The 14,786-nt window shown below is 40.8% G+C and overlaps 1 protein-coding gene across 8 annotated transcripts in view; it reads right to left on the bottom strand.

The window, feature by feature from the left end:
• Vps13D (vacuolar protein sorting 13D) overlaps nt 1-7,676 on the bottom strand; it is a 249,867-nt gene extending 242,191 nt beyond the window's left edge. For 6 of the 8 annotated variants that reach the window (XM_069324372.1, XM_069324377.1, XM_045763846.2 and 3 more), the window contains exons 1-4: nt 7,519-7,676; nt 5,224-5,359; nt 3,828-4,018; nt 562-744 (exon numbers count right to left, since the gene is read on the bottom strand). In XM_069324372.1, the coding sequence (XP_069180473.1) occupies nt 562-744; nt 3,828-4,018; nt 5,224-5,320 (471 nt within the window). In that variant the 5' untranslated portion in view covers nt 5,321-5,359; nt 7,519-7,676. Of the gene's footprint in view, nt 1-561; nt 745-3,827; nt 4,019-5,223; nt 5,360-7,492 lie in introns of all 8 variants that reach the window. The other 2 variants (XM_069324373.1, XM_069324376.1) reach the window with 1 other exon arrangement.
• Between the last annotated feature and the right edge of the window lie 7,110 nt (nt 7,677-14,786).

Raw genomic sequence — 14,786 nt, 5'->3', positions numbered from 1 at the left:
GTAGCTCTAGTTCACGCTCTGGATAAAACATAAAAAGTCCACCAAGTTAAAAGCAACAAAGCACATTTGCCAGGATTGAATGCAAGGTTGTATTCAGCATTATATCTTCCACACATTTGTGATGCCAGGAAAGACATGGTAAAGTCTTGAGTTTTTATTTCAAATTTTCTTGAGATTTTAAGGTGGTTAATGTATTCTGTTAATGGATTCTGTCTAATCCACTGTTCCCTAACACCAGCACAACCCTGCAGTGAAAATCTGGAAATGTTCCTTGTGGCACCAGTACCAGAATGTGGCCCTGGCTAACTGTTCTGTGGATCTTACCTCAGGATGCTTCCAAATGGGATAGCTCAGAAATAATATGTACATAATACAAATGAAATAAATCCATAAAAATATAAAATAAATACTGAACAGTAATACAAAAGTACATTAATTAAACAAAAAAATTAAACAATAAAAATGAAATGCAATATCTTTATTAAACTAACTAAATATGTGACAATATACATACATCTCAAAATAAACTTGTGGGGAAACAAAGTGAAATTACAATGATACCTGTATATTTTCAATGATATTAGTCAAGAATGAAGTGCCATAGCTGAGCCATGATGAGTAAGAATTGGCATAGTGGGAGGCTTCATAGCGGGCCTCCTGATCTGCTCTCCATGCAGCTTCCAATCCATCAAGCTGTGCAATTTTGCGGGCCTGAAATGCTGCTTCCTCAGCCTCTTCATCAAACTGTAACCAAAATATAATTAACGATTTGTTATACAGTATATAGACCAAGGTGCCAAATTTTGTCAATTTTTATGATTACAAGTACCAGCCTACCTAATTATCTATCATAGTTCATCAAAATTAAATCTGATAATGGTGGTTGGGGGAGTCTTAACAATTATTATGGTAGTGCTTTACTTTGTAGCAGTTGTTGTAGTAGTAGTGTAGCAGTGGTTGTAGTGTAACAGAACAGTAGTTGTCGTATTAAGTTTGGTGGTCATGGTATTGGAGGCCGAGATGATGGTGGCTGTGGTGGTCATTGTCTTGGAGGATCGGTACTGTATATAAAATAAGTTATACACTGCTGTGAATGATCTGCTGGAGTGCATCCGTGTCCACGTACTGCTGGAGTGCTGCCATGTCCACATACTGGAGAGCAGCCATGTCCACGTACTGCTGGAGTGCGGCCGTGGAGTGCAGTGGTGTTCACATAATGCTGGAGTGTAATTGTGTTCATGTAATTTACCTGAATTTATTTAAGGGCCAACCATCTTTAGTGGTCTCAATGAGGACAGGAAGCTGATGGCTTGTCAAAGGTACCCCACTTGTCCTGATATTATCAAGCTGGATCTTAAATTCCAGCAGTTTTGACTTTTAACGCTTCCACGGATAGTCAGTTCCAGGGGTTTAGGGTTTTCAACTCTATGGGTGAAAAAGCATCTCCTGTTTTCTGTCCTACATTGTGCCTTGTTCATTTACATCTGACCTTTTGAAGATGGATCTGGATCAATATCTTTCAAACTTTCAAGTTTTGATGAAATCAGCCCTATAATTTCTGGTTTTGCTTGTTATTAGCCCTGTGGCCCTCAACTGTTCCAGGTATGAAAGTCAACTCAGTTCAGGAATGATTTTTGTCACCCTGTGTAGGACTTAATCGAAAGCAGATATCTCTTACTAAAGATGAGGATTCCATGCTAGGGTACAATAATTCAAGTAGGGGTACACCACAGATTTACACAATTGAATAACTACATTCTTTTCCCAGAAATCATAACTATTCATATAATAAAGCCACCCAAATGCCATACCTAGCAATTGGTTGCCATTTTTTACTACAGCTCTCACTTGCCGGCCATCTACAAATTTATCAGTAATACAGTATTCTCATTATGTCATTGATGTATATGATAAAAATGGTGGGCCCCAAAATGGAGAGTGACAGTGTTCACGTATTGCTGGCATGTGACGGCATTCATGTATTGCTGGTGTGTGACGTCATTCATGTAATGCTGGCGTGTGACTGCGTTCATGTAATGCTGGCGTGTGACAGCGTTCATGTAATGCTGGCATGTGACAGCGTTCATGTAATGCTGGCATGTGACAGCGTTCATGTAATGCTGGCATGTGACGACATTCATGTAATGTTGGCGTGTGACAGCGTTCATGTAATGTTGGCGTGTGACAGCGTTCATGTAATGTTGGCGTGTGACAGCGTTCATGTAATGTTGGCGTGTGACAGCGTTCGTGTAATGCTGGCGTGTGACGCCATTCATGTAATGCTGGCATGTGATGGCGTTCGTGTAATGCTGGCGTGTGACGGCGTTCATATAATGCTGGCATGTGACGGCTTTCATGTATTGCTGGCATGTGACGGCGTTCATGTAATCAATCAATAACTTTCATTCATGAATATTTGTTTTGTACATTTATAACTGGGTTATGTATATTAATACATAATACATGTATATTATGTATATTATTATATATGTATATTATGTATATTAATACATAATACAGGACTACTATTATATGTAATACATTGAATTGCCAAAGACCAATTTTTTTTTTTAGTTCAGTGTATAAACATTACAAAAGATCATTCCACCTGAAGTTTACCTTAGCAACTTAACCTAAGTACAGTAGTTTAAAGTCAAAGTAAGATTTACACAAATTTACATTAAATTATTTACCCAAGAGAAATCATAACATTTCATGAAATATCTGTAATTACAAATTGAATACTTGAGAATTAGATTTAAAAGCAACATTCATCAATAACTTTAAAATCATTAAACTGTAGTTGTCAAATTTAGAATAAGAAACTATTTCAATAACAACTTACAAAAAATCATTATGATAATGGCTAATATTTAATAAACAGGTGTACTGTACATTAGTCTACATCAAACTGTACATTTTGCCTTAAAGAGAGTCATTTAGCTTCCAAATTGAAAAGTGATTTATATTGGAAAAATAAAGTGTAGTTTAACATTAGAGCACTGACCAATATTTCCACATTTTACATTACAAAAGTAGGATGATGAGAATACAATTTAATGAACTAATATAAACTAATCATGCAACGGATTTAAAAAAAAAAAATCATCCCTCAGCTCTGTCAATAGATTCTAGGGCTATCCCAGATCAAAATCACTCCCAACACAGTTTATGAAACACAGATCTGACTTCATTAAGACTCAAAATGCTTGTCAGAAAAACCTCTCTGTGACAGTAAAACCTTCAAAAGTCTAAATATCCAGCTGAGGGTCTCCCTGTTTTCTCTGCTGACTAGTTGTTTTATTCTATCCTATATACCAACTTCACCATTATATATACAGGTATCAGTTATTCTTAGGTTGTATTTCCTGGCAAATAAATTTATATGTCTGGAAAAATTGGAGTGGCCAGAGATAAATGAGTGCCTAAAGCAAGAATTGATTGAGTTTGCTGGATGGGTGATCCTTTCCGACAAAAGCATATAATTCATTTGTGATACTGTAACACGAGCTGACTAACTCCTGAGTACCTACTTACAACTAGAGGAAAAGGTGCATTAGATGAAAGGAAATGTGCCTAACCATTTCTGTCCCACCCAGGATTCGAACCAGAAATCTCGATTGTGTGTTGAGAACGAACTCGACTGTATAACCAGGATCCTCCTAGACCCCCACCAGGTTCTAGTACATTAAAGTAAAAAATGGCGTAATGATTGAGTGGTGAATATCATATTGTGCCACATGCAAATGCAATACTTTCCCATTTACCCTAATTAACCCTACTAACTTAACTTTGGATATACAGTACAGTATATCAAAGTGACATACCTCCTCAAGTTTTACAGGTCCCGCAACAAGGTATAGCTGCTCGAACATAATGACCCATGGTTCTGAACGTAATCGTGAAACTGGAATCTGAAGTTTTACTTTCCCAACAAATCCAGTTCGGACCTCGACTGGCATGTCGAGGTGCCGAAGCGCATCCTTTCGTAGTGGTACATTTTCCAATTCAACTTCTCCTGTATGATGGAGAAATATATTAATACATAATACAGTACTACTATTATTTGTAATACATTGAATTGCCAAAGACCAATTTTTTTTTTTAGTTCAGTGTATAAACATTACAAAAGATCATTCCACCTGAAGTTTACCTTAGCAACTTGACCTAAGTACAGTAGTTTAAAGTCAAAGTAAGATTTACTACGGGACAGGAAAACCCTTTTAGGGTTCATGTATTTGACAAAATTTGCACAACAGTGCAACTTAATGTCCTCTCATTTTGTGGACCTACCACTGACCCTTCAGTTTGCAATTTATTAAAGGTTGAGAATCCTCACTAATACTCCAGACTGACATTCTTATCAGCTTTGGTCTATAGTAACAGAAGGATTCTCTAGAATCTCTAAATGTGCTCTATTATTAATTAGAAACAATTTGACCAGAATTGCGCTTAAGAAACACGCAATTTGTTATAAACAATATTGAAACTTTCAACAGCTTGTCTGATGCTGACTTAGGAAGATACACAAGAACATATGAAAAAAGGTAACTGCAGAAGGCCTATTGGCCCATACGAGGCAGCTCCTATTGATCTTTCAGTTTCCAATTAATTAAAGGTTGAGAATCCTTCACTAAAACAGGTGGCACGCATAGTGGCGTGACTGACATTCCTAGCAGCTTTGGTCTATACTAACAGAAGATACAACTGGGCTGTGATGGAAGCTGTCATAGCATTTTATGGAAGCAGGCCCAGGCAGCACTGGTAACTAATGCTTTTTAACACGTAGCAAGTACTTATAGTCCCGAGAGTGCATGTGGTTACGTCCAGTCAATAGAAGGCTCTGGAGCTCAGATAAGCTATTAACAAAATTATAATGTCCTTAGTGCAAGCATAGGCATAATGGATAACTCTGGTAAGACAAGAAAGTTATGGGTGATTCTGGCGGAAAAATACTAAAAGCATTGTTCAAAATATTCAGCAGTTGCATGATACAGACATTTCACAAAGCATATAAGTACTGTGACTTGGAAAAATGTCCCAAGACCTGCTACTAAATCAATCTGGATCCAAAACACAAGAGCTGGAGTAGAGGTTGGAGGTGTTAAATATGCCCAAACTAATAGAACATTTAAGAAAAGGAGGAAATATGATATGATCAAAAATAAAATAACAATAGAAATTAACAAAATTGACTAGGATACTTTGAAACCCTCTACTTACCCTTAAGTAAACCAATTGATAGCTGGTCGGTGTGCAAATTTTCCAAATATTTTCCCAAGTAGTTGTTGAGTACCCATGTTGCCAATCCTTCAAGCATCCTGCCTTGGTGGATCTCTTACTTATGGAGCCTTAAGACCTGGTAAACAAATTTATATTAAGTAATTCCCACTATTTGCCTTGATACAAAAGCACTAATTTCATGTAAAGTAATTAATGCATCAAATTCATATTTGCCTACGTAATCAGTTTTCTTTTTATTTTTTATTTTTATTTATATATAGAAACGTTCTTACATTCTTGTAAAGCCACTAGCACACACTGCATTTCAGGCAGGTCCTTAATCCTAATTTTCCCTGGAATACGACCCGCCAAATCATTTAACAACCAGGTACACATAGGCTACAGTTAAGGATTGGCACCCAGTCAATCCTCTCTGGCCGGAATACAAACCGGACCCATATATATACTTTTTTATACTATTAAAACAAATTGGCATGGTGACATCCCCTGCAGGCTTGCAACCTGGCCTGTTCTTTGACACCACCTGCAGTCCTATACCCTGGCCAGAACGGTGACACCACCTGCAGTCCTATACCCTGGCCTGAACGGTGACACAACCTGTAGGGCCTGCACGGTGACAACCTGTAGGCCTGCACAGTGACACCCAGTAGGCCTGCACGGTGACACAACCTGTAGGTTTCTATTGTTTATTCTTCGACTAATTATATTTGAGGATTTATTACCAAACAAAATATAGAAAGTTTTGTCAATGTTAAGGGTGAGTTTGTTAGCAGTTAGCCAAAGATGGACTTTATTTAGTTCAGTATTGACAGTGACATTTAGAGCAAGCGGGTCAGGACTGGAGAAAATGAAAGTTGTGTCATCAGCAAATAAGATTGTTTGAGGTGTTGGGAGGCATTTGGAAGGTCATTAATGTAGATGAGAAAGAGGAGAGGGCCAAGTATGCTGCCCTGTGGAACACAAATATTTATGGGTAGTGTAGGAGAAATTGAATTATTCACAGAAACATACTGGAGCCTGTCAGTAAGGTAAGACTGAAGGTATTGCAGGGAGTGACTTCTGACTCCATAATGATGTAATTTAAGAAGAAGGTTTTGGTGGTTGACAGTGTCAAAAGCCTTACGTTGGTCCACAAATAACCCAACAGGGAACTCATTTTTATCAAGAGCTGCATGGATCAAGTTAATCATAATAATAAGTGCATCGTTAGTGCTTTTATTGGGTCTGAAACCATATTGGCAAGAGCTAAGTATATTGAGTTTATCTAGATGATGAGTAAAGCTGCTTGTAGATTAGCTTTTTAAATATTTTAGACAAGGTTGGAAGAATTGAGATAGGTCTGTAATTGTTGATATCAGTGAGATCACCACATTTATGGACAGGGGTTACTCTCGCTTTTTTTAGAATATCCGGAAAGGTTTGGAGTTCAAGTGATTTGTTGAAGAGCAATACAATGGCAGGAGCTAGAAATCTGGAGGCTTTCTTGTAAATTAGAGATGGTATCTCATCAAGGGCGCTTGACTTTGTTTTAAGGGAAAGGATTACCTCATTAACATCAGAGGAAGTAGCAGGAGCTAGGTACAGAGAGACTGGAAAAATATTTGGAAACGACTCCTAACCTATACTTCTTTTCAAGGTCATGTTTTTTATTAATAGATTTAAGTATACCCATTGTAAGCCATGAAGTGTTTAACCTTTTATTTGTAACTTGTTTCGTTAGCATTGGACAACGGGAGTTATAATAAACATTTTGAATATTAAACTGAATAAACATTTATTTATTTATATATTTATTTATAAAGGTTCAGAGTTTTCTGAAGAAATGTTTGCACTGCTAGAGTGATGTTCACTATGTCACCTAATTCAGCCTCCCAGTTGATATTAGCTGCAGCAGCAATAAAGTTGCTTATAGAAGCTTCATTGTGCAGTCTAAAGCTTATTTTCCTTGTTCCTTTTTCCTTTTCTCGTACGTGTTGGATGGGAGTGTTGAACATTGTGAGGGTGGGTAGATGAACAAGTCTTTTTTTCAGTAAAAATCTGATAATAGGTTTGTGGGGTTCAGTCCCTGAGCCCATTATGTGGCTGTAACCCTTTCCACTACCGTCCACAAGATGGGTATGGGGGTGCATAATAAATGAACTAAACTAAGCTAACTCACCCAGACATTACAACCTGCGGTATGATGAATCATTCTCATTTACTACAAATGGTCCCCGGACAACATAGCCAGACATAACACACATCTAACCTTGTCACTGAATGGACGATCATTACCGTGATCGTAGAGTTACTGCCATGTTATAGAGGTAATACTGTCAGTGTTGTCATAGATGTTTGGAGGCGAGGTGTGTGTGTCGTACACCAGCACCGTGTTGTTATTCCCGGCCCTCGTCTCCTCCCTCAACCATTTAACTGCGCACCTTAAGTCACTCTGAAGCTTGTATTTTCTCTCCTGATTCCATGTATGACTAACTATCGTGTGAGATGGGAATACTAGATGAACGTATAGCTAGTTGTTTAGGCAGAGGAGTTGGTTTGTTTTTATATTGAGGCAGGTATTTTCTCCCCCGATTCCATATATGACAAACCATCCGGTGAAATGGGAATATTACATGAACTTATAGCTAGTTTTTTTATCTACACTGTGTAATCTTTCATATACAATACGGTAGCAGCACATTGCTGTCTATACCTAAGTTTTTTAATAACAAACTTATACTGCATTCAAATAATACAAAATAAAATATAATTTAAATCATATTTGAACAATTATATTGCATCCAATAATAATATAAAATTAGAATACTTATGTTTTTACAAGGTACAATTTGTTTAATTATACATACAAGAGTTCTTACATTTTTTTTATTTAGCAGGCTTAAGTATACACAGCAATGTGCTGCTACCCTATTCTGACTCAACAACTAGCTATAAGTTCATCTAATATTCCTATCTCACAAGATGGTTCGTAATACATGGAATCAGGGGAGAAAATGCCAGCATCAAATACAAAAGTTTTAGTTTAGTTCATTTATTATGCACCCCATACCCATCTTGTGGGCGGTAGTGGAAAGGGTTACAGAGGCACATAATGGGCTCAGGGACTGAACCCCACAATTCATTTAGCTAAGCAAGTTACAATCTTGATGAGCTAGGTACAACATTCAGTATAAGTCGTCACATCATCAATGGGTTCGAGATCGACCTCAAGTCAGGTTCTAAATTAAGCAACTGACATATGTGGAGAGCTAGAGTCACAATTTATATGTTTGTCCTGCACACCGCCCCCCATCCAGTGGGCAGCGGTGGATAGGTTACAATCACTCAGTTACTACCTACAGTTAGCAAATTGGGGATATTTGGCTAAAATTTCTGGTAGCAGATCATTTTGAATAAATAAATAAGTATATTTATTCAGGTAAGGTACATACATACAAGTGATGTTACATTAATGGATTGATATATAGATAGAGCTAATACATACAATGCCTAAAGCCACTATTACGCAATGCGTTTCGGGCAAATGAAATGAATGAAATATTTACACATCGCTGGAACATTGGTTATAGAATTGTCTCTAAATTCACGTATCTTTTCGCACTCCGTCACATAGTGACGGAGGGTGTGCGAATAATTTTGTTGACACAGTTTACATTTGGTCAGGTCTACATCAGCAGATAATGAGAATTCCCAGAGATACTTGTAACCGAGTCTAAGCCGAGCAGTAGTAACATCTAGAAGTCTGCTGATTTTATTGGATGATCCATAGATGTGTGGCTCCTCTTGCATGATAGTATGATAGATGGAATTACTGGTGTCAATTTCACTTTGCCTCAAATCTACAAGATCTTGTTGAAGTTCTCGGTGTACAGCTGCTCTCAGATTGCTCATTGACAATCCAAGGTTACACTCAACGGCTCCTTTAAAGGCAGATTCTTTGGCTAACTTATCAGCTCTATCATGCATTCGGAGGCCAACATGAGATGGAGACCACATGAAATGGACTCTGTTACCATCCTTAATAATTTTGTTGTATTTGTGTCTAGCTTCGGACACGAGCATGTTACAGTTATGTCTTAAAGAGTTGAGAGCATTTAAGGATGATAAGGAGTCACTTACAATTAATGTATCAAGTTTGGAGACTTGTACACATTTCAGTGCAAGGATCAAGGCAAATAGTTCGGTCTGAAGGGTAGAGGCCCAGTTGTTTATACGGACTCCCCACTCAAAATACAAGCCATCGCCCATTGTCAGAACAACTGCACTTCCAGCTGCACCCGTGGTGCGGTGTAGGGAACCATCAGTGTATATGGTTTGAGAGAGAGAATGCTCTGTGGACAGAGCATCAATATGGCTTAAGGCATTGAGCTTTGCCTCAAGCCGAAGCTTGGGCTGATCTCTAATTTGCTTCTTGGGTGGAAAGGGAGGGATTAAAACTCCTCCCTTTCCACCCTAGAAGCAAATTAGAGATCAGCCCAAGCTTCGTCTTGAGGCAAAGCTCAACGCCTTAAGCCATATTGATGCTCTGTCCACAGAGCATACTCTCTGCTCTGTATGTTGTCAAAGACAGTGTCATGAAAAAGAAGGAGGGCACGAGGGAGAGGCAGAACGGAGAGGTCGGAAATAGTAGCACGGAGAGTAAAGAGGCGCCAGTCAGCCTCGGCAAACCGCCACCTAGGGAAGGAGAGAGAAGGGTGAAAAGAGAAAAAAGAAACAAGGATAGAAAAATGGTCACTGCCATGGAGGTCATCAAGGACCCGCCACCCGAAATCTAAGGAAAGGGATGACGAGCACAGAGAAAGATCGAGACAAGAAAGGGACCGAGTCCGAGAGTCCAAATGAGTGGGGTCACCAGAATTAAGAAGGGACAGGGAAGAAGAGAGGATGAAAGGTTCAAGAAGGCGACCCCGGGTATTTGTCAGCACATCACCCCAAAGGGCATGACGACAATTGAAATCACCCAGTAGGAGCACAGGCTCCGGCATGGAGTCTTGGAGGTGTTTAAGATCGGAAAGAGAAAGTGGGACAGTGGGAGGGAGATAAATGGAACAAACCGTGTACCATCTGCGCACAAAGACACGGGCGGCAGAACAGTGGAGAGGCGAGGGAAAAAGTAAGGGGACAAAGGGAACATCGGAGCGAATCAAGAGAGCAGAAGAATTATGGACCCCAGCGACGGGGGGGGGGAAGGGGAGAAAAGAATAGCCACGGAAGCGACCAGGACGAGCATCAAGCATCGGCTCCTGGAGACAGACACAAAGGGGTGAAAACTGTGAAATGAGAAGTTGGAGGTCAAGGAAATTGGCGTAAAATCCACGGATGTTCCATTGAAGAAAAGACATCAACAAAGAGAGAGCAGAGCAACAGAGAGCAAAGAAGAAACAAAGGTGAAGAAGGAACACAGCACGCTAAAAGAGCACAGAGTCAGGATCAGGGTCAGCGAAGTCAGGGTTAGGGGGCATGGGTAAACTGAGTAAAGAAGGAGGGAAAGAAGTGAGAGGACAGACCAGAGGTGGACGAGCAGGGTCCGGAGGAGGAGGGAGGGGAGGAGGGGCAGAAAGAGGGGAGCACACCTCATCAAGGGCAGTAACCGAGATGGAACCAGGGGCTAAAGGAACCCCCACAGTAGGAACAGGGGGCTCCACCACCGAAGCGGGAGGGGTTGGAACGATAGAATCAGAGACGGGGTGAAGAAGAAAGCAAAGCCTTCTTACCGACAGGGGAGGAGGAAGGAGAGGAGCCAGGTTTCCGCTTCTGACTCAAAGATACGGGCGTCCCAGCAGCAATGTACTAGGCAACAGACTCCAGCGTCTCGATAGGAGAAGAGCGAGAGCGAACAACACAACCATCAGGAGAGCGATGGACGTCGGCCCGCACAGTCAGGCGACGTGGAGAGCCAAGAGACGGAGGAGAATGACAGGAAGGAGGACTAGAGGGAGAGGAAAAAGAAGACACTAGATGTAACAGACTGGGTAGAAAGAAGGGGAGCCCTAGACAGAGAACCAGGAGAGGGACCCTTCGGAACAGAACAGAGGAAAACAGGGGAGGTGGTGGTGGGCGTGTCCGGGTCTAAGGGCCGGAAACGGTTGTGAGACTGAGGAAGGCGGGAAGGACGAGGAGTCGAAGAGCGCACCACGCGAGCATAGGAGACACCAGCGAAAGAGGGGAGACGATGAACTTGGCGCCGAGCCTCGGGAAAAGACAAACGGTCCCGGTGCTTCAAGTTGAGGACAGCCACCTCAAGTTTGTAACGAATACACGCACGGGAGAAGGTAGTCAATCATTCAATTAATTAAGCGTCCCGTGAAATTCTATCCCCAATGAAATGAAAAGGGAAGGATAAGTTTTACGTTAATGTGGAACTTACAAGAAAAGGGATTATCTTTTTTAATTAAGAAAATGCTTGTTGGTTTGCATGGGGAGACTAGGTGTAGAGATTTGAATTGCATTAAAAAATAAAGTGAAAATAAGCCAGTAAGGCAAATACCACTAAACACAATAATTTCTATAATTATTTAATCAAAATTTAGGCATCAAAACAAATTTTAACAAATCCCTGGCTATAACCCTAATTAAGAGAGGCACTGTTGACCAGACCACACACTAGAAATTGAAGGGACGACGACGTTTCACAGTATATACTCAAATGCTCTAATCTTTCTAACAAACGTGACTTAACATAAGCTTTCCCCCTTCCATTTCTTTCTTTCTCTTTCCCTTTCTTTCTCTCTTCTCCCTTTTTCTGTTCATTGTCTTCTACGCTCCCTTGCTATCCTCTGCTTATTCCAATTACTATCTCCTTCGGTGGTTATAATAGGAGCTGCCTCGTATGGGCCAATAGGCCTGCTGCAGTTCTCATTACTACTATCCCCTACACCTGACTTTCCTCCTCAGCTCTCTCTTGCCTATTTAATGCCTGTCCCTACCTGTCCTCATCCACGGGAGACATCTCCCGTCACGCAGGGTGCAGTCGCACCTCCACAGATTTCCAGTATCATCTATTGATACTGGAAATGGCTCAAAAGGGCCACCACTTATGGGCTATTCATGCCCAAGCCACCTTTTGGGTGGCTTAATCTTCTCTCTCTCTCTCTCTCTCGTTAGCAGTCCGACCGCCATTTGGTCACCACTTGATCCGGGAGACATCTCCCGTCACGTAGGGTGCAGTTGCGCCTCCACAGATCTCCAGTATCATCTTTTGATACTGGTAATGGCTCGAAAGGGCCACCACTTACGGGCTATTCATGCCCGTGCCACCTCTTGGGTGGCTTAATCTTCATCACAATCGACTTGAGAATGGTCCAGGACGGACCGAAACGTCGTCGCCCCTTCAATTTCTAGTGTGTGGTCTGGTCAACATACTTCAGCCACGTTATTGTGACTCATCGCCTGCAAGAGAGGCACTGAAAATCTTCCATCAATAAAAGTGGAAGCCTATGGTATATCAAACTCAAGACAAACAGATACCTTTCAATACCACAGCCTGGCTCGATGGTGTCGCCGGCCTCCAGGGAACTAACTAACTAACTCTCTCAGATGGAGAGAGCTGCCCTAGTATTCCTCCGCCTAGTTATCAATTACCAAGCAGGGTGAATTGAACAAACTAATCCTAATTACTGGCAAACCCCAGATGGTTGAATTATCATTTAACTGGTGGTAATTATATTAGTCATCTTGGCCAAAGTTATATATCAATTACAATAATTCTAGAGATCTGAATTTTGTACCTTGTGAATTAAATAATATGGAGGGTTTTGGTGACCCCTTGGACCCAGGGAGGTCAAGATTCATCCGCTTCCGAGCCTAGTCCCCTCCTAATGACGTCACTGAAGGTGACTTATTCATTATTCCAACAACTGAGAATGGTCTCGATACTTGAACAGGTATATTATTGAATATAATTTGAATGAAAACTTGAATTTCTCTAAATTACTGAATTTAATAAAAGATTCAGACTTTAACAAAAGTCTTGGCAGTGTACGGGGGAGGATGGAAGACTGCGGCGACCTGACCTGGTCGAGTGTTGCCACGTCCGCCAGTCAGCTGATCTTGAACTAAGGGGGAATTGATTCTTCACTCATACGTGACGTTAAGTTAATTACATACTTGACAACCGGAGTTATTAATTACGGTTACTTTAATACCTGAATGACTCAAAGTGATACTTTAAAACCAAGGAGAGCTGGCAACCTGTTTCTGCCTGGTTGTTCTAATTCCCAAGGGACGACCTTCCTGCTACCAAGGTGAGGTAAACTACTCTCTCACTACTCTTTTTGGAACCTTCCATGTAGTCTCATGAAGTATTCATGCCAGAACTATAATGAATAATTTCTACAACAACCTAGTTTGTTACAACGATACTGAAGCTTTACAAAGAGATCTACATGAACTCCACAGATGGTCAGAAGACTGGCAAATGCTTTTTAATATCGATAAATGCAAGACTTTGCATGTGGGGCATAACAACTTACGCCACGACTACCAAATTAATAGCGTTACATTACAGCAGATTTGTTTAGAAAAGGACCTTGGAGTTAACATCCACCACTCACTAAAGGTTGCATAACAGTTGGGAGCAGCAGTCAGAAAAGCTAACCAAACCCTTGGGATAATCAAGCGTACTTTTGACTGTAAGGAAAAGAAGGTAATGACTTAATTGTATAAATCTCTGGTGCGGCCCCATTTGGATTACTGTATCCAAGCATAGAGACCTCATCATGATGACACAGCTGCTCTGGAGAAAGTGCAGCACCGGACAACAAGTCATTCCAGAGCTAAGTCATCTCTCGTGTCAGGAACGGTTGAGGGCCACAGAGTTAACAACACTGCAAACCAGGCATGACAGAGCGGATCTCATTAAAACGTTTAAAATACTGAACAAGTTAGAGGATGTTGATCCGGACAATTTCTTCAAACGGTCAGATATTACACGAACGAGGAGCAACAGGTTCAAGCTCAACAAACTACAATGTAGGACAGAAAACTCGCCTGGCGTTCCGCGAGCGCTATGTCATGGGTTCGTATCCTGGCCGGGGAGGATTTACTGGGCGCAATTCCTTAACTGTAGCCTCTGTTTAATGCAACAGTAAAATGTGTACTTGGATGAAAAAACGGTTCTTCGCGGCAGGGGATCGTATTCCAGGGACCATAGGATTAAGGACTTGCCCGAAACGCTACGCGTACTAGTGGCTGTACAAGAATGTAACAACTCTTGTATATATCTCAAAAAAAAAAAAAAAAAAAAACAGATGCTTTTTTCACCCACAGAGTTATAAACCCATGGAACCGCATATCCGCCGGAGATGTAAATGCCAAAACTGTGCTAAGTTTTAAAATCTACCTGTAAAATATCAAGATAAATGGAGGGGGCCTTCGACAAGCCGCCGGCTTCCTCTCCTCGTCGAGGCCACTATGGTTAGTGGCCCTCAGGTAAATTAATGTCTTGGGAGTTGTGTGATGTTTAGTGTTGAGCAAGTTGTCACCTGACTCACCTGCGGGCTGGTATTGTTATTCGCCTCAAGGTATAACAGTGTATACACAGA

The sequence above is a fragment of the Procambarus clarkii genome, chromosome 14 (assembly GCF_040958095.1).
Source record: "Procambarus clarkii isolate CNS0578487 chromosome 14, FALCON_Pclarkii_2.0, whole genome shotgun sequence".
Taxonomy (NCBI): domain Eukaryota; kingdom Metazoa; phylum Arthropoda; class Malacostraca; order Decapoda; family Cambaridae; genus Procambarus; species Procambarus clarkii.
This window is presented reverse-complemented; position numbering and strand designations above follow the sequence as displayed.